Below are 21,920 nucleotides of genomic sequence, written 5' to 3' on the forward strand. Positions count from 1 at the left end.
AGGGGAGCTTTTGTGGACTGGGGCCAAGGTTAAGCGCCTCCTCTTGAGTCAAGCCTGTTCGAGTCAAGGTTTCACATGTTGACACTGATTCAATGCTTCATGCGTGAGGTTCCCAGCTGAATTGAATGGCCATTGAGACGAGGTAGGAAAACGCGACGTCGATCGCAAGAGACGAGAATACAGGCAACTTTAGGATAAAAGGCAACTTGAAGATAAACCTGATGCAAGTTGACGATGAACTCAGGAGACCTTTGCTTTAACTTTCACCTCATTAGGCCTTTGATTTATATTCTGAGATCCCAGCTCGGAGACCTCAAACTCTCTTGCCTCAGCGTTCATCATCCTCTTGCATGCATTGAACGCTTTGTTTAGGCATGAAATTGCCTTATGAGGCCTTTATTGCGCTTGGTGTTTTTAGCTCTAGATTTCCCGATCTCACTTGTTATCGCTGCCCGAGGTTCATGTGATAATTGATGCCATTCTATTATTCGTATGCCGCTTAAGGGCTGATCTCTATCTTTATGTTTAATGCGATGCGTGCAATATGTGCTATACCATGTAAAAAACAATCCAGTAGCAAACAATGAGTACCCTTGCCAATTGGTCTTTGCGCCTTTCAATCTCACCCACGAAGCATGGGCTGCCTCCCTCGTATGTATCAGCCCTTGTACATTATCGTTACAATTCATTTCGTTATTATGCCCCATCTCATTTCTAGAAAATGAATGAGCACACAAAGACCAGGCATGTATAAATAGTAGTTGTCGTGTATTCCAACTCGAACCATGCGGCTTGACCGCCAAAAGCAATCTTCTTGCTCTGGGTGGTGGGATGCGCCACCTGCGTCTTTGGATCTCGGTTCAGCAGGTCCTCGCGGTCAGGCATGGCAGGCGGGTCAATCGCGTAGGAAATCGGTGTCCAGAGCGAACTGCAGATGAAGAGGAATGTGAGAGGTGGCCAGAATGCGTGGGTGAGAAGGGCGGTGAGTGTGTCGCGAACGGTGTGAGTCGTGACAAATGATCGGAACGATGTGAGAACCACAGCGACGAGGGTGAGATACACAAAGGCGAAGTGGAAAAGAGCCATGTAGTTGATGAGAATGCCCCAGAGACGTCGGAACATGTTCTTTCGGAGCTTGGCGTCGCGCTCATTTAGGGCTGAGCCGAGCGAACCTGTTGGCTTGAAGGCTTGAGTTTGACCGCCGAGCCATGTTGGCAGAATGAACGATCGGATAAGGCAGAGCGCGATGTAAGGAGACATCCAGAGCTGATATCGCGAACCTCGCTGACCGGTATGATAACCTGCGGGAATGAAGAGAGCAAACTCGCAGAGACGGTTCGATATGACGGATGCGAAACACGCGCGGATCAACCATCGGAGCTGCTCGTCGGTAGCATATGCCACAAGAGGCTTCTGCATGATCAGGATAATCGGAATGGCGAAGAGCGAAATGGTGAGCAGAATGGTGTACATGCTCAACGAGGCGTACAAGAAACCGGAGAATCGCTGAGCGGTGGTCATCTGGCGAACCTTGTCGCCCCAAAGACAAAAGTTCAGCTTGAAAGAGGTATCGACTGTTCCAATAGCCCATCGCGTTCGCTGCTTAAGGTGACCGCCATAGTCTTCAGGAACAGTACCAAACTGGAGAGGTTCGTGGATGAAAGCCGTCTTCCAGCCCTTACCGAGCATGAGAGTCGATGTAGCGACATCCTCGGCCAGAGATCCAAGAGGGAAGTTACCAATCTCGTCGAGAGCTTCACGACGAGCGACGTAGCCTGATCCGGTGCACCAAGCGACACCTAGAGCGTCCTTGATGGGCTCAATGACGTGGACGAAGAAATCGAGACTTTGAGCGAGAGGATCCGAGGGAGGGGTGTTGTAGAAGAGCTGGGGAGGGCATGCGAGAGCCATCTTGGGGTCGATAAGCATGTGAGGAAGAATAGCACGGAGCCAGTCACGCTCGGGAATCTGCAACTGTAAGTATGTCGTTGCTCAATTTGCGGGAATAGCTTACCATATCAGCATCCAGAGCTGCCATGAATTGACCGGCACCTCCAGGCAGTTTGTGCACCTCGTCAAGACCATAGTTCAGGTTACCCGCCTTGAAATGATGAGGTTGACCAGGAATCTTGACTCGAGCCATGTAGTACAGGTTCGGGTACGTCATGGACAACTTCGCACATGCTTCCTCCAGACCAGAAGATTTTCCATCATCCAGCAGAATGACTCTGTATCGATCCCGGGGATAATCCAGATCACACGCCGCTCGCACCGTATCCATAACCAGATCATCATCTTCACCACAGCAAGTGATGAATGCATCGACAGTTGGCACATCGTTGCCTGTCAATCGCAGCTTAGGTCGGTTCCTCTTCTTCATCGACCACATTGTCCACGTATTATGCATCAATGACGGAATCGCCGTTGCAATCTCAACACCGATGAATATCCATGCACCAGCATACGTCGTATCCGCCGCATTCTGCGCCCAGATAACACAAGCAATTCTCAGCGCAAGATACGCCATGTAGAGTCCAGTATTCGCAAACGTGAGAAAAGGAACAAGCCTAAACACCCATCGCTTCCAACCACCCCAGATCTCAGCATCGTCGCGCTTATGCACATGCTGAATAGTGCTGCTGTCAACGATATAATCCTTGTTATAAAGTGTGTTTGCGCTGCTGCTCTGAGGCGAACCCCCGCCGGGCAGAAGCGCAGCGAGACTTAGGTGGCTCTGGTTCTGTTTGACGGAGTCAGTGACGTTGGACGATTTGTTGACGAGGGTGCGGGAGCTGACCATTAGGCTGGATGGTCTCCAGTCGACGGACGAATTGCCCGGGTGGTGATGCAGACGAGCTGGTGTTTCTCTACCGCTTCGCAGTGTCGGCGATGCAGAGCGTGAACCACCCGGTGTGTCGTTGAAGTACTGCCCAGGGCTATTGGCAATGTGCGGAGGCCATTCAGGCGCTGGACTGTAATCGTCAAAGTGCGCTGGTGAAGGCCTAGCGGGTCGTCCCTGCTCAGTGACAGAGCGGCCCTGAAACTCTTCCGTTGATGAATGATAGGGCGAATACGGCGTGTATTGCTGCTCTGGGGGACCGTATGGAGAGTGGAGGTCTTGCTGGAAGTACTCCTGCTGCTGATACTGTCTCTGTTCATGCTGCTGCTGATGTTGACGCTGCACGTCGATCTCTACCATCTCCCTATACTCCCTCTCCTGCTCCCCCTCTGCATAGCCATGATGCCCGTTCATCTTGACTCTGGACGGGTGGGACGCATGCGTTTGGGTTCCGCAGGTACAACGTGGTACAAAAAAGTATGCAAGCCGATAGAAAGTCAATGGCTTATCTTGGCAAACCTTGGATGTTCTTGGTTATAACGAGTGACTGGTACCTTTGCAAACGATGTATGAAAAGGAAAAGAAATACCAAGAGTTCAAGAAAACGAGAGAAGATTGACTAGAAAGAAGAAGAAGAAGAAAAAACAAGGGAGAGAGAGAGAGGAGAGTACATAGAGACAAGAGGCAGATCCGATGGGGGTGTGTTGATTTGAGTTTAGGTAGGTTCCCAACTGGCACGTCCCCCAGTCTCTGCAAAGTATGTGCAGTGCAGTATCGGTTCAGGATTGGTTTATTCTTGGAATAAACAAGCTCCAGCCCATTAACACGAGCGAACCACCCGAGCATGCCGTGACACTAATCCAGGAACAACTAACAGATACACTAACACAACACCCCCCTTCGTATAGCAGCGCAGGGGTTAATCCCGGGTTTAGATCAGGGGCACTTTCAGCTGCGAGCGTGCGATCAGCTTGCGCAGTGCGCTACGTGATTGGCATGTCGGCATTTCCACAGAGCACCACTGGCCACTCCGCATATGCAAGGGAGGGGGGAGTGTGCATCGCATTGGCTAGCAGCCAATTTGGGAATAACCAGCCTGTGCGAATGATAACGTCTACGCAGTTGCAAAAGCTTGTTCGTTTCTTCCTCCTCCTTTGTTTGGAGGTCCAGTTCAATTCAGTTCAATTCTTTTTCTCTTCTCTGCTCGAAACACCAGCAGAAATTATGACGATCCGGTTCCTCGTCAATTTTGGCCTTTTGGCCCTTCCTATCGCCATCACGCTGGGTGTGTTGATCGGTCTTAACAGTTCGCGTGAAGCATCGGGTGGACCGCCTTTGTTCAAGCCAGATCCGAAACCGACAGCACCAAAGAAGAAGAATGGCATTACGACGGAACAACATTGCCAAAAGTCTTATGGTATACATCCTGATACCAAGGGCCAAGAATATACACGTGAGTACAAGCTATCGAGTTACTGTGTAACTCGGGATGGGATCGAGTCTTGTGTAACGATTGTACCTTTGCTAACTGTCGCGCAGTCAATCCTAATCAGTGGGGTTGGAACGAAGGCGATGACGGAGGTTTATGTTTATATGTAAGTCAATCCTCTACTTTTCTATCATGATGCATATCATGCTATGCCGTCATGCCACACCAAGCTCTCCCATCCGATTCTGACCATGGCAGGTCGACATCAACAACAATGAAACGTACGCAACAAAAACAACCGCTCCTCGATGGTCCGTAGTATGGGAATACCCTCAAGGCCCCGAAACCGCTCCTGTCCACGCCTTCCCCAACATCAAAGTCGACGGCTCCGTGTTCCCCGCCAAGCTCAACACTATTGACAAGATCGAGATCGACTTTGAATGGACATACGCTCTTGGCAACGGTTCCGCAAAAGGCGCTACACAGGCTACAAAGACAGATCTCGCCGCAATGAAGAAGAACCTACTAAATGCCAACGTCGCGATGGATATGTTCATGGACAGCGATCAGAAGAAGGCGCAGGACAGTGAGGATGCGTCGCACGAAATCATGGTGTGGTTTGCTGCCATTGGACCTGCGACACAACCTCTCGGCTTTAACGTTGATGGATCAAACCCCCTGGCGACAAAGACTCTCCACGGTACAGAATTGTAAGTCAAGCTTTCTCGCGCAGGGAATATGCATGCGATGCTAATCGGATCAGCAAACTCTACTACGATACCAACCAGGCCAAGCAAAAAGTCTTGACATGGTACGTTGACGAGCCCACCGAAAAGTTTGATGGTGATCTCTGGCCATTGATCGAGGAGATCCTCTCCATGGATAACGCGAATTACCCCTCGTCATCCGATTACATTGGTTACATGTCCTGGGGAACAGAAGCTTACTCGGCCAACACGACGGTAACATTCGACGTCCCCAGCTTGTCGATAAACGTGGAGAAGAAAGCCTAAACCGTTAGATAAAGCCTTCTCACTTTTTTTTTTTGCATATATACGAACAACCTATAGATTAATGAGCGGCGTTTGTTTTAATTGAAGATATATTTTTTGTTTATGATCAAATACGCCATGTTGTTTTACGCGGGACATGCATATCCCTTTGGAGGCAGGGTAAATTACAGAAAACGCCGTGGCTTGTGCTGGGGAGGGCTAGAGGGTGGTGCGGAAGCTATAACATGCGCTATTTGGACAATGTTCGTATTTTTTGCAGGTTGTCTTGTTTCTTTTTCTTTTTCTGGAGCTGTTATTGATGATCTAGTCTGTAGGCGGAAACTTCCAGGGCGAGCGGGGCGAAAGGGTGTGAGCGTAGTGAGGATGCTGATCAGTGCATCTGAGTTGGTGATGAACTCTGTATTGTCGGGTGAACCGGGACGAGGGATGTCTTTATTGGGAGATCTCCTCTCTTCATGCTTTTGGTCATGGTCATCTTTTCTTTAACGAGAATTACCATCAGATTGTTGTTCAATTGCTCGAGCAGATGATGATGGACTCGTATGGAAAGACGTCCATGGCCAACACGAGATAACAAACCAGGGTGCAGAGTTACAGACGACCCGTGCACTGCCGGTCCAGCATCAGTGACAAACGAAGAGGGCTGGTTCCCAGAAATACATCCTTGCAATTGGTGTCTGCCCTGCAAACCCTGCCGTCGTCAGCTGGCATGGGATGAACCAAAGGAACCGTATCATTCTTTGGATGCCTCAGCATTTAATAGCAGAACCACGTTCTCCGTATTGATCAGAAGCTTTTCAAAAGGTGGAACTCAATTCAGCATCAAACAGAGCTTTGGAAGTAATGATTAGCTTGCATTAAAAAATTACCCGTCAGAGTGCTTCCCCCCTCACCATCACCGCACTAATAAGCGCCACTTGATGACATGTTCAGGTTGCAGCGCGGGAGGTGTTGTACGCAAGACGACAGGTCACTGAAGTAACAATGACAGACGCCAACATGATACGGAACACGTAAAAACTCACATGGGTGCTGTTATCCCTTCTAGCGTTTTGCTTCGCCGATCGGATCAGTAAGCGGAGTGGTCTGATGCGAAAAACACGAAGTTGAGCGGAGAGACCGTTGTCTCAAAGCTCGGACATCGAGCCAAACTCATGATGGACTGGTTTGGGGTCCTGTCGAGAATAAAAAATTCAACCTTCTACCGGCCCGTCCAAAAGATGTGGCATCTTTCGAGATCCACTGTGAGAGCCACTCCCGCAGGCTTCTCAACATTCTTCCATTGACTTTCTTCTTCTCAAGAGTCTATTCCAGTCTATTTCCACTTCCTCCAGCTTCTGCCACGTGAAGATATGTGCCATGGCACGTGAAGAAATGCCCAATTGGCCTGTGAAAGGAGACAACAGCCATCCCTGCTTCCAAAGGAGAACAAGGCTGGGGAGGCATCATTGCAACTGTAATAGCAGGCAGATGAGATATTTTTAACCCAATCGTCGATCTGACAAGGCAAGGTTTTTCCTTTCTCCTGATTAAAAAATCGCTCTTTAGTGGCTACACTAATTCATCTCAACTGTCGTCATTCACATCCTTATCATTCGGTCTTGGCCCCGAAATTAAGCATTGCCCAGCTGTCTTGCCAAGGGGGCGTGTGCCTCCTGTAATCCCTGTTTTCTCATGCTCGGTACCTGCGTCGGGAGGTTTTTTTTTAGGTGGCGAAGAAATTGTCTAGACGTGAAAATTTGATGGGAAAAGGAGATTGAGATCTAAATCGTTAGATGACCTAGGGCTGGATCTTGGAAAAGCTTATCACTGTGAGAGATGAGGCCGATAGAGAGGTTGCAGCCTTTGGTGATTGAGGCCAGGATGTGCGTGATAAGAGAGGTCAGGGTTTAGACGAGGGGTTCGTTCTTATCATGGCGCACTTTTGTCAACGGTCAATCAACTCAATCCTCAGTCAATTGGTGCGCATTTCCCGATGACCATTACATGGACAAACTCTAGCTTTCACATTCTTCCATGTGAATTGAATTTCGCAACCACATTCTCAGTCCAATCCCACCACTTGAAGACATCCAATTGCAATCGCATTTCACCCCCCACGTCGGGGGACATGATCCGCAGCGGTACACTCTGACCAGATATCTGTCAGCACTTAAGATCTCTCTTATCCACTGTTACAAGCGATATGAACATAAAGCTTGGCAAAGAGTCAGTCGAACCCATAATTATCAACAATTTGAAGTTGTTGTAGGGTAAGAACTGCATTTGTCGCAGCCTCAGAATATGCATGATTCATCTCCATTCTTCTCTGAGACTCCGAGTTTCATGCATCGCCTTGACCCACTGTAGGCATCTCTGACGAAGGATCGTTACCCTGTATCGCCGAAAAGCTACCTTTCGTGCATTTGTTTATGGTTCATGCAAGCCTTTAAGCTTAATCAAATGTCGAGGGATAATTCATAATTGAGCCTGTGTACTCTGGAGTAATCTCATGTGCTACTTGTATATCTTAGGGCTGGTATTACACAGATCTTCGAATATTAGAGGCAACGTCACTCGAGACATGAAGCACCACATCGAGAGACATCTAGAGCCCGAAAATAGCTTATATGGGTTCACCATTTCTTACCATAATATTTACACGAATCATAACGAGTGCAGCGAATCCGTTTACCAGATCTTTTAGTCATTATGATCCCAACAAGCTGCGATAAAACAACACTGGAATGTGAATGGAATTATCACCTGGAACCCGCTACAGATGCTCCAGTAAATGTTTTATTTGAGCCTCCCTTGATCGCGCAAGTCTCCAAATCATTCTAGAGCAGATACTAGCAGAGCGGAGAGGCCCCGGTGTGCGGGCTGTGTCATCCCTCGCGGCCCGTCGTTGGCATTCCTGCAACGCGGGTATAAGATCAGTGATGAGGTGAACGGGGAATACGGAATGAGAGAAAGGTTGGTGGTACGCGATTGACATTTTATGTGAAACATTGGAGTTTGCATTAGTTTGATCGCACGATGCAACATGCTGTGGTTCTGATCTTGACGATCTTGGTTGATCGTGTTCGCGTATCTATATGATCGACTAGAGGCCCAGTTGATCAACATGCTGAGCGACCACGAAAGGTGTTGGTTGACCACATGTGATGCAGAATAACGATTAATAAAAACTCGGGTTTGGCGAGAATGCCGATGCTGTGTGATGGCAATATGCCTGCAGAGTATGGCTGGGGGCCGCTTCGTTCGTGATGGTTGCTCACAACTCCCGGATGTCCAGCGAGCTGAAGGCTTCGAGAGCTTACGACAGAGGGTGCAAAAATGTAAAAGCATTAATCTAGTCAGTGGCAGCCTTTGGAGCATCGGGTCCCATTCACAAGCCTGCCCTGTTGGCCTCGGTCGGAGGGCCTCTGTCGTAACTAAGATCACCATCCACATCGAGGTTGCTCAACATTGGAATACTCAGCCTAACTAGCAGAGAGAGAGAGAGAGAGCAATCGCTCAAATAGATGGATGTCATAAGGCATTTCGGGGATGTGAGCTGTCTTGATTGCAGTAGTTCGTAGAGTTGCTGCTTATACATGCTTCTCTGTTGCGTCTCCTGTCGTTGAGCATCCTGCTCAGCAATATGTCAAACGATCGATTTCAGACCTTTCTCGATTCAATGCACAGTCTTGGGCACATGTTGCTGGAAGCATTCGTACCCAGGGATTGCATTTGCAGGGTCGTCGTCCTTAGTGACACTTGCAGATGATATCCAGAAGCCCACAACATCAACGGTCGCATTTATCCAGGTACAACAGAAAACACTGGCGAAGACACGAGGAGCAGGCCGTATTTGTTGAGATGCAATTTCGGGAGATCTTGCTGTTATTATAGTCTTTAAGGGCAGCGACAAGAGCGATGGCCCATGGTCGTCGGCATTTGGCTATGTTGCATTGTTCATTTCGGCACTGCACTCGGCGCATAAAGATGAGCATCACTTCCAAACTGTAAATCACTAAATGCGCTGAGGATGACGGCGGTTGGTTTGCGAGACACCAAGGTGATAAACGGCCTGTACACTGAATGGCCATAAACTATACTGCTGTGTCACTGTACCATCAAACGTGAAGCTGGACGGCTGAAAGTGGCAGCGAGGGAGAGAACCTTGGCTCCATTGCTGGTGTAATCTCAGCTTTTGTTATTTTGAGGCGCCGGTCTGGAAAGACGAAACCGGTTGCGCGCACTCTGAGCGGAATAGTCACAGTGGTACGCGTGGTTGTAGTTGACCGGACTTCAGTCAAGCAGATAGGATCGCATCGCGCACCGTCGCATGCAGTATGAAGAATATCTGCTTCATGTTAGCGACCAGTGATCTAAGACGGGCGAGTGAGTGAACTTACATTACTTTTATACATACCCAACTCTCGTCGCTATTGAGGTCCCTCTTTGCCCTCATCCCAGTCCTTCAGTGCTGCACTGAGCGCCTTCTTCGCTTTCATTTGTCGCGCAAGGAAAGGAGCATTGAAGAGCTCATGGAGAGGCATCTCGCTGTTTGCATGATCTTGCGCAAACTCAACGGTGCACCCCTTGCCCAACTTCTGCTTCGCAATCTTGACACTCTCACGCAACATATCCCCACCAAGTCCTCGACGTCTGTACCGCGCCCTCGTCGTCCATGCACGAATGAAGGCAGCCTTGTTGCTCTTCTCCAGTCGAAGGACCACTGCAGCGATGATGTCCTTCCCGAACCGCGCCCCGATGATGGTATCCTCAACACCATCCTTCTTCATCCAGTCAAGCCAATTCGTCTCTTCAGCGATGCGAATGTACGCACTGGTGAAGTATCGAATTGCGACGAGGTATGTGAGTATAATACCGGGGTAGATGATCAGCATGGTGCTGATGTCCTTGCCTATGCCCGCGCCATAGTGTGCGATCGCAAGAATGGCTATGAACACAGAGAGGGGAATGGGGTGGAAGATCATGGCGCGTGATGCTGTTTGACGCTGCTGCGCGACACTGTCGGCGATGAGTTTGAGAGCATCTTTCTTTTCTTTTGGGTCGGTTAGGACCTCGATTGACAGAGGTGGCGGTTCTGTTGGTTCTGACATGGTGATGTTTGAAGAGTGAGGTGAGAAGTTGACGTATGATGCGCGCGCAAAGAATGCGACAACCTTGCGTATAAGCGAATGCAACAACACCCTTTACAGCGACGGCCCGAAAAGAAGAGATAGGTCACAAGAGAAAGAAAGAGGCAGAATTCGAATACCCAGACTTAGAAGAGTCATTGGAAGACACGTGCTCTCCAAGTCGAAAAAGTCTTGGCCCGCGGGATTAAACCGGCAACACAATCGACGCTTGTCTTCAGCTGAAGCCGTGATACCCGAAATATTGAAGACTCCAAACGCCTTCGGTGTCCCAATGCAGCAAAACTTTACCACCAACAAGCTTAGTCCTTAATGACAAGCTTACTCTCTCGGTGTCCCCATTCAAGTCCAGATGCACCTCAATCTGTCACTCTTGATGCCAAGGCGGGTCGGAGCCACGCTAATTCCGTGCCGTGTCCCGAGACCCTGGAACGCTTTTAGCCAAGCAATCTCAACGCTTGAATGCACGTGGGAACGGAGCTCGACGTCTATTCGTCCTCACTTATAAGTGTCGTGTGCTTCATCCTATACCGAGCATGGAGACTCAGGAGATAGCATGTCGAGTTCTAGAAGAGCATGTCCTCGAGAAACAAAATTTGACTGGTGCGTCTCGGTTCGGACGGCTCTCGATGGGATTTTTGTAAAAGAGAACTATGGGGGATTAATATCGAGGACGGTTTATATATATTAAATCGTTCTGTTCTTGTCTAGATCTCTTGGCTTGTTCTTGGCTGCAAGGATAATTTCTCTTGTGAACGTGCCGCTGGGTACCCTTTCCAAGTAGACGTACGCGAAACTAAGACCAGTTCTATTCTTCATATCGTTCTTTAAATAATTCTTCCAAAAATGGCTGCCACTCCTGGTCCCGTCGCCAAGACAAGCGGCGGCAACAATGCCTTCCACAACTTTCACAACGACTTTGCTCACATCGCCGACCCCAATGAGCGTCGTCGTCTTGCCCTCGCCGAGATCGACAAGGCTCCTTTCGGATGGTACCATGTCCGCGCCTGTGTCGTTGCTGGTGTTGGTTTCTTTACTGACTCCTACGATATCTTCTGCGTGTCCATGTTGACCATCATGCTGGGTATTGTGTATTATCCTGGCAAGGGGAAGCTTGCTACCAGCTCTGATAACGCTATCAAGCTTTCGACTTCTGCTGGTACTGTTATTGGACAGCTTGGATTTGGTATGTTGGCCGATATTGTCGGTCGTAAGAGGATGTATGGTCTGGAGCTTATTGTCATCATCTTTGCGACTCTTGCCCAGGCCCTGACTGCCGGTTCGCCTTCCACCTCGCTTGTTGGTCTCATCATCTTCTGGCGTGTAGTCATGGGTGTTGGTATTGGTGGTGATTATCCCCTTTCTTCCATTATTACCTCCGAGTAAGTTCATGTACACTCAAGGCGATCATATCCAGGTTGACTAACATCGCAGGTTCGCTACCACCAAGTGGCGTGGTGCCATGATGGCTGCCGTCTTTGCCATGCAGGGTATCGGTCAGCTCGTCGCCGCTCTCGTCATGATGTTCCTCACACTCGGCTTCAAGTCTTCCCTCGAGAGTGCCCCTGATACCAAGCACTGCACTGGAGACTGCCAGGTCGCCGTTGACAAGATGTGGCGTACCCTTGTTGGTTTCGGTGCCGTCCCTGCTTGCATTGCCCTCTACTGTAAGTCACTTACATCTCGACCTCTCAACAAACACTGACATGGTATAGACCGTCTCACCATCCCCGAGACCCCCCGTTACACCTTCGATGTCGCCCGTGACGTTGAGCAAGCCGACGAGGACGTCAAGGCCTACATGACTGGAAAGCGTGAGGGCGACACCGACGAGATCGCCCGTGCTCAAGTCCACGCCAGCGCCAAGTCGAACCTCCAGGTCCCCAAGGCCAGCTGGAGCGACTTCTGCCAGCACTACAGCAAGTGGAAGAACCTGTCCATCCTCATCGGTACTGCTGGCTCATGGTTCTGTCTTGATGTTGCCTTTTATGGTCTCAGCTTGAATAACGGTACTATCCTCAAGGTCATCGGTTACTCTTCTAAGGATGCCAATAACATGTACGAGTTCTTGTACAACACTGCTGTTGGTAACATCATTATCGTCTTGGCTGGTGCTGTCCCTGGTTACTGGGTGTCTGTTGCCACTATCGATACCCTTGGACGAAAGACTATTCAGCTTGGTGGTTTCATCATTCTGACTATTCTCTTCATTGTAAGTTGTTGTCGTGGCTGGTAGTTCACAACACTAACATGTTTAGGTCATGGGTTTCGCTTACAACCATATCTCCTCCAACGGTCTCCTCGCTATTTACGTCCTTGCCCAGTTCTTCTTCAACTTCGGTATGTCTTTATTCCTTCCACAAAAAAACGTATACTAACAACTACAGGCCCTAACACTACCACTTTCATCGTCCCTGGTGAGGTCTTCCCTACCCGCTACCGATCTACCTCCCATGGTATCTCCGCTGCCTCAGGAAAGATTGGTTCCATCATTGGCCAGGGTGCCATCTCCATCCTCCGCACCCACGGTGCCACCGACAAGAACGAGGCCCCCTGGATGGACCACGTCCTCGAGATCTATGCTCTCTTCATGCTTCTCGGTATCTTCACTACTCTCCTTATCCCTGAGACTGCCCGTAAGACCCTTGAGGAGCTCAGTGGTGAGGATGACTATGCCAACAACCCTGAGACTACCATTGATTCTGAGGCTCACGCCGGTAAGAACGAGGGAACCAGCGTTTAGGAGTGTGTCACTCTTTTAAGTTGGGGCTGCTGATTGGTTGCGTTGGTATCACATGAAACTTGGCAGTGATCTACGGACCCTGCTGGGCTGATGGAACAGAACCTGATTTACTAAAACATTCCTTGATTTGGTTGAGATACTTGGATACCCAACAAGTACATTACAAGTTTATAGCAAAATTAATAATCACTAAATAAATACCAAGTTACTGGATCCACGTTCCTTGTCAGTTGACTTGCCCTGCTCATTCACGGCTTGTCAGGAAAGAAGAGATGATGTTAGGGGGGATCAATCTGTATTGAAGCATAGAGTATGCTCCGTGGTATTTACCAATAATAATTAAGCATTCACATAATAGTATCGCTTATCCGTACCCTGTATCGTATCCTTTACCGAGACCATGAAGCCGAAGGGTATACCCAGCCCTTTATCCAAGTCCATTACCAAAACACCAAAAGGAAGCATCGAAATTATTTACTCCTTCTTACCACCAAGCAGTCCGCCAACGGTGTTACCAACACCCTTTCCAACATCTTGTAGTCCCTGGGCAGCACCCTGGCCGCCACCGACAACAGCATTCGCGGTGCTGTTCATGGCTCCGGAGCCTGGAACATCCTTGTTGACGTATCCGCCGTTCTCATCACGGCCTTGTCGCTCGGCGCGGTTCACGCCCTCCTTTGATGCAAGGTCGCCGACGGGTTGGAGAAGACCTCCTTGGCCGACTTGGCCGGCGGCGAGGTTATGGACGCCGTCTTGGAGAGTGTCGACTTGTTCAATGCCAGTGACTTTGGTCTTGTCGAGGTTTTCTATTGCGATGTTAGAAGGGAGGGGCTGGGATGTAGGGATGTAGAGATGTAGAGAACGTACGCTTGGCGGCATAGCTTGTCTTGTTGTCCTTGGTGAACCAACGAAGATAAACGTCCTCTATCCAAGGAACCCACTTCTCATACTGCTCGTTATAGGTAGCCTTAGTCCACTCCATTTTGAAGAATATCAAATAAAATTATGTGGAATCTGCTGTATCGTTTATCGTCTTGTTTATCTTGCAATCTAGCAGAGTGAAAGACTGTGCTGAAGACATCACTTTATACACATTGCGCGTCTTGCTACGTCATCCACCTTGCAAGGATCTGAAACGACGCAAGGCAAATCTCATAGGCTGTTTCATTTCTTGGTGGTGGTTGACCAAGACGCATTGTGATGCCATGCTGTGTCTTTTGGGTGTGGCGCGTGTCGCTCTAAAAACCGGTTCTCGTGGCGCCTCGACGTCATTTGGTGGGAGGACGACAGGGATGAGCCACGATGGTGTTTATTCCACGGTCCACCAATCAAAGGGGAAAAGACTGTGATACTTCTTTTTAGGTGAGAAGATCATCGAAATGGAAGTCAATTAATGAGAGATCGATAAATAAGGTTTCTGTGTCTCTTTCCGACATTGATGCTTGTGGTCCTGAGGAAAAAACATGGAGTTCGTGATAGCTTTCCCTGGCTTCAAAGTACAACAGTTTGCATTGAGTTGTTCACAAACTCACCCAGTCTCTTGCTATAACACTCTTGAGGAAAATTGCAGATAGCCCGAGATTTAATAAAAGTATGGTGATCTTTCTAATTATTCCCAGCCTAGGCCTTGGGTTTAGATACACTGTTGGATTTGATCAACTTCGGAAACCCAAGTTCCTGTTCTGATTTGCACTTGCTTTTGAAGATTGCATCGCTGTTGCCTCGAGAAGCTCTATATGTGTGTTCCTTGCCCTTCTTTCACTCTCCTTCGCCAATATCATGAGACCAGGATTCCTCTCACGATTAGAAACTCAGCATCAACACAACACAGCACAGTATAGCATAGATATCAACAAACATTACAGTACAAAATGTTCGATCTGGACATCGAACTCGACCCCTTGACCAATAGAGTCTATCTTGGAGAGTATTACAACCTCTGCTTTGTCTTCCTCACCAAACCCTCCTCGTCATTCGCCGAATTTGTTTCCGGTATATACCAGGGCCTGGAACGCCTTTCGGAACAATTCCCCTGGATCACTGGCCAAGTCAAAAATGACGGATACACAAAGCAGGAAGACAATAAATACAGGATCATCCCGTTCCAAACGGCACCGCGCTTCCAAGTCGAGAACCATCAAAAACCCTCCCAATTTGATTTTAGAAGTGTCGTAGACGAGGACTTTCCTATGGCTTGGATCAACGGGAATGATGTTCCCATTCAGGAGTTTTCGCTGGACTCAGGACCCTTTCCTGTGATGGAGTTAAAGTTCATCATCGAAAAAGGCGCTTCTGTCCTCACCATCAGTGGGAATAGCAAAGTCTTCGACATGATAAGCCTATGTATGATCATTCGAATGCTGGCGAAAGCCTGTAGTCAGGAGTCATTTACATCCTTGGAGATATCGGGAATGGAAAACCACGCAGCGTTTTTTCATAATGACAACAAGATGCAAAGGCACGACAGGATCCCTGTCAGATTTGTGCCGGATCTTCTGTTGCCTCAAACCACATCGTTTCAGGAAAGAAATATTAAATGGGCTTTATTCTCTTTCGATCAAGACGCTCTTCAGGACATAAAGGACATGAGCATGAGTAGTGACAGCCTCTCACAATACCTGGCGGATACTGATAAGGCTCTTACCGCTTTTGTATTGTGAAACATATGCTGTGCACGAGACGACCGAGTCAAACAGGGGACGACAGTGAGATGCTTTCGTACGGTCGATGCACGCGAAGCCCGAGCGGTGAACGGGGAATATATGGGGGCATTTCAACACATGACTTGCACCAGCTTTACCAACCCAAGCACTATCCCGATCGGGAGAATAGCCATGGATATCTACAATGCCTCATCTCCAGGCGTACTCAGTCAGGATGTAGCACAATACTTATGGAATAAGGGCAGAGAAGACGACAATCCAACCTTCAATTCCGATGCAATTTTTAACCCTTCGCTAGATGTTACTATAGTCTCTTGGGCTAGGATTGAATGTAGGAACCCTGACTATATGTTCCAACCCAACTGGTTTGTTTGGTGTATCAGGTTCCATGGCATCTGCCTGCATCAAAAGGTCTCGTGTATTTCATGCCCCGAAGTGCGCAGAACGAAATCACGGTGGCTGTATCGTTGCGGCAGACGGATCTGGAGAAGTTACTGGGACGTCAGAATGGAATGAAAGTGTGACGCAGATCGGAGAATTGAGTTGAATCACACGTCATCAATATCGATAGCAGTATAGACTTGCTGAACATGAGTCGAAATTAATTAACTCCAGGGCTCAAGAGGTTTATTTCCTACGACGGGGTTGACTGAGTGAATCTATAGCACACATCAATGGATGCCTAAGCTTTGCTTAGATCTCCTCATTGCCTAACTATTAGGTATAAAGATCAAAGATCCTTTCTTTAAAGTTCTTCAGCGTTAAGAGTCCCCGAGCCAGAAGGGTGTGCCTTAGGTAGGTAGCGGTGATTGGCGGCCCTGTGACACGCCAACAGTCAGCTGACCGACACCATCATTTTACAATGTCATGGTCACAACGACGCAAAAAGAATTTCAACATTGAAACAAAAGGATAAAACGGCAAAAACATACAACAGCGGGGATTCGCTGGTCGTCACCGACCCAACTACTAATCCGCCCCTTACCAGCTTATCTATGGGAGAGCGGACGGGATCCCGAGTTCTCTGATAGGTATGGTCGTATGTACCAGACAGTCTGTCTCTCAGGGATCATAGGTGAGTGACGCTACGGGAGAGATCATGGCTTAAGTTGGCTGTTGTCACCTTGAGGCGACTGTCGGATCACCACAGCCAATGGCGAGGTCATATTAGAAGAAAGAACAGCAATTCCAATGTTCGAGCTCATCGTTGAAGCTCACCTAATGAAGCAACACCTTCATCCCAAGCAACTCCTTCATCTTTTCACCCATAACACCAGGGTGCGGCACGATGATAGCTCCCGCATCTTCGAGAGCTTTACTTTTCGCCTCCGCAGTAACATCTCCGTTTCTCCAGATCGCACCGGCATGTCCCATAGCCTTTCCTTCAGGCGCTGTGCGTCCTGCTACCATCGCTATGACAGGCTTCGGTTTAGGGAATGTGCGACGGTGCTCTCTAATGAGCTCCGCGGCCTCGAGCTCTGCCTCACCCCCGATCTCTCCAATTACGATGATTCCCTTGGTTTCATCATGGTTGAAGAAGAGCTTCAGTCCATCGGCCAGGGTCGTGCCTGTTCTGTATTAATGGCGTATCAGCTCGTATGATGAGGACTTACCTGGTAGCATGTCGCCTCCCATGCCTACAACGATACTCTGTCCCAGGCCAGCTCGTGAAGTTGATCCGACAGCTTCGTAACTCAATGTACCTGATTTGGACACTATCCCAACACAGCCGCGAGTATACTGCTTGTAGGGCATGATGCCAACGCGACACTGGTTTGGGGCGATGATACCAGGACAATTGGGACCCACCAGCCGTGTCTTCGACTGTGTTCTCAAGACCTCATGAACCCGAAGCATATCGTGAACGGGTACGTGCTCTGCTACAGAGACAACAAGAGGAATCTCTGCTTCAATTGCTTCGAGAATAGCTGCAGCTGCGAATGTTGCGGGAACAAATACGGCGCTGACGTCGGGTTTGACTTCCTCCATCGCCTGGGACTGCCATTAGATTGGGCAATTGAGAAACCTAGTGAGACTCACCTCTTTGACGGTGTTGAAGACTGGAAGGTCTAGGTGTGGCTGGCCACCTTTGCCTGGAGAGACGCCTCCGACGACCTTTGTTCCATATTCTATTGTGTCTTGTGCATTTTTGGTTGCCTACGTTGTGTCAAGTCAGTGTCTGGCTTCATGACGCGTGGGGTTGAGGTGTGTGCGTACGGCTTTGCCTGTGAAGCCTACTCGATTCGCGTTCTATGATCAGTCAATCTCTCCCAAAAAAAAACAAAAAGTACGACACATGTATACCTTGGTATATAACTCGAGTCTGGTCTGTTATTTTGAGGTTCCGTATTGTTCTATCGTATGGACTGCTGTGCGCTGATGAGGTAGAGAAGCATTTCGCTGTCCTGAGAAGGTGTGTCGTAGAACGAACATGATGAAGAAACCGCAAACCTATCATGATGAGTGTATTTTAAGATCAATTAAATGCTTGAAGAGAAATTACACAGAAAGATCTAACCTTATGCGAGGTGCCGGTGAACAATGCAATTGTTCGTTGCTTCCGAGGTCAATTGGTGATGGATCGTGAAACTACCCCGCCATTGGAGATCCATCCCTACAATCACTGTTGCTAACCTGTAGCAAGAGATACACCAAGCAATTGGCCTCGATTGCGAGCTCTCTAATCGTATTGCAGTTGATGCCGGGGAGCCTGTCATCTGTCGAAATTGACCTGATCTCATAACATTCTCTCTAGATCAATTCGAGCTTGTTGCACGACATATTGTTTCCCTAATGGGAGATTTTAGCGGAGGTTCTTCATAAACAGTGTTTACACAAAGCATAGCGGGGAACAGTTTGAGCATGTGAACCATCATTTCCTATCCAACGCAATCTCTGGACCTTTTCACTCTGGCATGTGATACTTTCTATCTCCCCTCAATGTTCTGAAGGCATTCTACATAGCTGATTGCTGGCCATGAGGTTAAACTTTTGGCTGCTCACACAGACATATCTAAATGGCTTCAGTTCCACCAGTTCACTGGCTGCCAGGTGGGGCTCGACCAGGATGAATCCACGGCGTGACGCACAGAGTCATCTCTAAGCCGCTCTTGGAAAGCGGTGAACGTTCTGAGCTTCGGAGGGCGTGGCAGAAATCGTACCCCACCGCCGAATCTTTCTTTTCGTTGATTGAAGTTTTTGCGAACGCGCCGTGCAAAACTTCCAGCAACTCCGCCCTGCAATATTAGCAGTTTCAATACTTTATATAAACGAACAATCGACAGAAAAAACGGCATCATGAAGGTTGTTCTTGTGAGCGGCGGAGTTATCTCTGGTGTCGGCAAAGGTAAGCTTATCGTCGTCGCATTCTTGTTCTGAAGGGCTTGCTAATTCGTGAATCATAGGCATTATCGGTATGGCAATTGACGAGCTGTGCTGATCTTCTCAACGACTGACACCAATGTTAGCCAGTAGCGCTGGTCTTCTTCTCAAGACTCTTGGTCTTCGAGTCACGGTACGATACGACAAACATGGTCACCGAACGAGCTTTGACTAACGTTACCAGGCGATCAAAGTAAACTCCACCGACAAAACTCTCTCACCGACGATTCTAATCTTCGACTAGACCGATCCTTATATCAACACCGACGCTGGTCTTCTCAATCCTCTCGAGTATGTTGCGACTCAATCCCATGGTCGTTTCTTCCGTTAACACATCCCAGACACGGCGAGTGCTTCGTTCTCGATGATGGCGGCGAGGTACGCTTAATATTCACCGACGAAAAGCTTTGCGCTGACCCCTCAGACTGATCTCGATCTTGGAAATTACGAGCGGTATGTTCGACAACTAGACTCAGCAAAAGCTCGACCAGGGGCTTATAGTACTGCAGATACCTTGGCATCCAATTGAGCCGTGACAGCAACATCACCACTGGCAAGATCTACCAGCAGGTCATTGTACGAACCCTCACGAATTTTCGATACGCGATCGACGACCACTAATACAATTGATGTAGGAGAAGGAGCGACGAGGAGATTACTTGGGAAAGAGTATGTGTTTTGTTTGAGATTGTTGTTTTATGCGGATGCTAACGATGTTCTTAGCTGTTCAGGTACATTGCGCAGCACTACGATCTTGTAGATCCGACTAACAGCATTCGAGGTCGTTCCCCACATCACAGACGCCATTCAGAACTGGATCGAGCGCGTTGCCAAGATCCCAGTTGACGCTTCTGGCGAATCACCAGATGTTTGCATTAGTACGTTACTTATGAGCCAGATATAGCGCGACAGTCGCTAACCCACTATAGTCGAGCTTGTACGATCTCTTACCGATTTCCGATATCCCAGAACGGCGACTGACTTAGCGACAGGGCGGAACAATTGGTGATCTCGAATCTGGTCCTTTCGTTGAGGCCCTTTCAGTATGACACCCAGACCGATCTCGAAGCCCAATACTGACAGCTATAAAGCAATTGCGACACAGACTCGGCCGCGACAACTTCCTCAGCATCAGCGTTTCCTACGTTCCTATCATCAATGGAGAGGAGAAGACAAAGCCTACTCAGCATGCCATCCGACAAGTTCGAAGCGCCGGTTTGATCCCCGATGTGGTATGTATCGCGCGATTCGATTCCAGACCTTATTTAACATGTCTAGATTGCTTGCCGTTGCGAACGAGAGCTCGACGTTGCCACCATCACAAAGATCGCCCGAAGCTGCCAAGTCGAAGATGAGCAGGTCATTGGCGTCCGCAACATGGACACCATCTACCAGGTCCCTCTCCTTCTCGAGCAGGAGGGTCTTCTTAAGCTTCTGCGCAAGGGTCTCGCCCTTGAGAAGCTCGAGGTTGCTCCTCCCATGGCCCAAAAGGGCCAAGCACTTTGGGACCTCTGGAAGAAGACCGTTGTTCCCGATCGACACCTGGAACCCGTCAACATCGTCTTGGTTGGCAAGTACGTCAGCCTTGACGACTCGTATCTCAGTGTTCACAAGGCACTTGAGCACTCTGCTATGCGATGCAAGCGCAAGCTGAACCTCATCTCCGTCGATTCCGAGCACCTCGAACCCGATATGCAGCAGAAGGACCCCCGAAAGTTCCACGAGGCTTGGGCTCATGTTGTTCGAGCTCAGGGTATCATCGTTCCCGGTGGTTTCGGTACTCGAGGTATCCGTGGTATGGTTGATGTCGCCAAGTGGGCTCGTGAGCGAAAGCTCCCCTACCTCGGCATCTGCTTGGGTATGCAAACTGCTGTCATTGAGTACGCTCGTGACGTCATGGGTCTCAAGGATGCGACATCCGAGGAGTTCTCGGCCACCGCTGAGCACAAGGTTGTCATCTTCATGCCTGAGGGTTCTAAGGAGTAAGTCAACGTCGGACGCATCCAGGAGTGATGCTAATAAATAACAGGAAAATGGGTGGTACCATGAGACTTGGTAGCCGAACAAGCCACTTCAAGCCTGGCACCGAATGGAGCAAGCTCCGAGCTTTGTACGGAGGAGCCGATGTCGTGGAGGAGCGTCACCGACATCGCTATGAGGTAAACCCTGACTACATTGAGGATCTCGAGAAGGCTGGTCTTTCCTTGACCTCAATGGATGACCAAGGTGTCCGAGTTGAGACCATTGAGTTGAAGGATCACCCCTTCTTCGTCGGGTGAGTATCATCCATCGCGCGTACCGACTATTGCTGACCGTCAACAGTCTCCAGGCTCACCCTGAGTACAAGTCCAAGACCTTGGCCCCCGCACCTTCGCGTGAGTACCCCCATGTCGCTGATCATCACCCACCATGACTGACTGTATTAGTGCTCGGTCTTGTCGCCGCCAGCTCCGGATGCCTCGACGAGATTATCGAGGCCGCTCGCGTGAAGAAGGAGGCCACTAACGGAGTCAGCGACGTGACCAATTTTTAGATGGTGCAGTTTAATGTCAGGCTTAGACTGGGATACGGTCCCACGGATTGGGGGTTACAGGCTTAGATCTACGTAGGACGTGAGATAATGAGGCTTTTTAGACTGCATGGTCGGCGTTGGGTGCTTAAAAATGAACTATACCTTGGCGAAAATGATAGACATGAATTTACAGATGCTTTGTATACTGAAG

General features: G+C 49.0%; 8 protein-coding genes across 8 annotated transcripts; 4 read left to right on the forward strand and 4 right to left on the reverse strand.

Moving 5' to 3' along the window:
- Window positions 1-458: 458 nt before the first annotated feature.
- Window positions 459-3,531, reverse strand: FOBCDRAFT_176639 (nucleotide-diphospho-sugar transferase). The gene is made up of 2 exons (XM_031173560.3): window positions 2,015-3,531; window positions 459-1,968 (listed from the first exon to the last, which is right to left on the reverse strand). Exons 1-2 carry the CDS (start codon window positions 3,251-3,253, stop codon window positions 715-717), a joined length of 2,493 nt encoding a protein of 830 aa, XP_031050345.2. The 5' UTR covers window positions 3,254-3,531; the 3' UTR covers window positions 459-714.
- Window positions 3,532-4,063: 532 nt separating this feature from the next.
- Window positions 4,064-5,281, forward strand: FOBCDRAFT_269285 (concanavalin A-like lectin/glucanase domain-containing protein; the record flags this gene model as incomplete). Its single annotated transcript, XM_031173561.2, has 4 exons — window positions 4,064-4,292; window positions 4,379-4,434; window positions 4,527-4,978; window positions 5,032-5,281. 4 exons carry the CDS (start codon window positions 4,064-4,066, stop codon window positions 5,279-5,281), a joined length of 987 nt encoding a protein of 328 aa, XP_031050346.1.
- A 4,398-nt stretch (window positions 5,282-9,679) lies between these two features.
- FOBCDRAFT_15288 (uncharacterized protein) lies at window positions 9,680-10,405 on the reverse strand. The gene has a single exon (XM_031173564.3). The coding sequence runs from the start codon at window positions 10,372-10,374 to the stop codon at window positions 9,694-9,696; it is 681 nt and encodes a 226-aa protein (XP_031050349.2). The 5' UTR covers window positions 10,375-10,405; the 3' UTR covers window positions 9,680-9,693.
- An 851-nt stretch (window positions 10,406-11,256) lies between these two features.
- Window positions 11,257-13,270, forward strand: FOBCDRAFT_288341 (major facilitator superfamily domain-containing protein; the record flags this gene model as incomplete). Its single annotated transcript, XM_031173565.3, has 5 exons — window positions 11,257-11,792; window positions 11,845-12,077; window positions 12,126-12,622; window positions 12,669-12,750; window positions 12,798-13,270. 5 exons carry the CDS (start codon window positions 11,257-11,259, stop codon window positions 13,151-13,153), a joined length of 1,704 nt encoding a protein of 567 aa, XP_031050350.2. The 3' UTR covers window positions 13,154-13,270.
- Window positions 13,271-13,431: 161 nt separating this feature from the next.
- Window positions 13,432-14,340, reverse strand: FOBCDRAFT_214901 (uncharacterized protein). Its single transcript, XM_031173567.3, has 2 exons — window positions 14,021-14,340; window positions 13,432-13,959 (listed from the first exon to the last, which is right to left on the reverse strand). The coding sequence occupies exons 1-2, from the start codon at window positions 14,133-14,135 to the stop codon at window positions 13,628-13,630; spliced, it is 447 nt and encodes a 148-aa protein (XP_031050352.2). The 5' UTR covers window positions 14,136-14,340; the 3' UTR covers window positions 13,432-13,627.
- Window positions 14,341-15,024: 684 nt separating this feature from the next.
- FOBCDRAFT_236908 (uncharacterized protein) lies at window positions 15,025-16,340 on the forward strand (the record flags this gene model as incomplete). The annotated part of the gene is made up of 3 exons (XM_031173568.3): window positions 15,025-15,809; window positions 16,152-16,192; window positions 16,228-16,340. 3 exons carry the CDS (start codon window positions 15,025-15,027, stop codon window positions 16,338-16,340), a joined length of 939 nt encoding a protein of 312 aa, XP_031050353.3.
- A 169-nt stretch (window positions 16,341-16,509) lies between these two features.
- On the reverse strand, window positions 16,510-18,005 carry FOBCDRAFT_236909 (succinyl-CoA synthetase-like protein; the record flags this gene model as incomplete). Its single annotated transcript, XM_059610114.1, has 6 exons — window positions 16,510-16,530; window positions 16,749-16,796; window positions 17,050-17,384; window positions 17,430-17,808; window positions 17,857-17,945; window positions 17,978-18,005. The coding sequence occupies 6 exons, from the start codon at window positions 18,003-18,005 to the stop codon at window positions 16,510-16,512; spliced, it is 900 nt and encodes a 299-aa protein (XP_059464161.1).
- A 1,013-nt stretch (window positions 18,006-19,018) lies between these two features.
- On the forward strand, window positions 19,019-21,919 carry FOBCDRAFT_214910 (UTP-ammonia ligase). The gene is made up of 18 exons (XM_031173571.3): window positions 19,019-19,162; window positions 19,221-19,229; window positions 19,284-19,330; window positions 19,382-19,390; window positions 19,442-19,488; window positions 19,539-19,575; window positions 19,622-19,650; window positions 19,707-19,773; window positions 19,833-19,866; window positions 19,921-19,928; window positions 19,979-20,075; window positions 20,127-20,134; window positions 20,190-20,240; window positions 20,289-20,429; window positions 20,476-21,179; window positions 21,227-21,472; window positions 21,520-21,572; window positions 21,624-21,919. The coding sequence occupies exons 1-18, from the start codon at window positions 19,114-19,116 to the stop codon at window positions 21,728-21,730; spliced, it is 1,743 nt and encodes a 580-aa protein (XP_031050356.2). The 5' UTR covers window positions 19,019-19,113; the 3' UTR covers window positions 21,731-21,919.
- Window position 21,920: the final 1 nt, after the last annotated feature.

The sequence above is a fragment of the Fusarium oxysporum genome, chromosome II (genome assembly GCF_013085055.1).
Source record: "Fusarium oxysporum Fo47 chromosome II, complete sequence".
Taxonomy (NCBI): domain Eukaryota; kingdom Fungi; phylum Ascomycota; class Sordariomycetes; order Hypocreales; family Nectriaceae; genus Fusarium; species Fusarium oxysporum.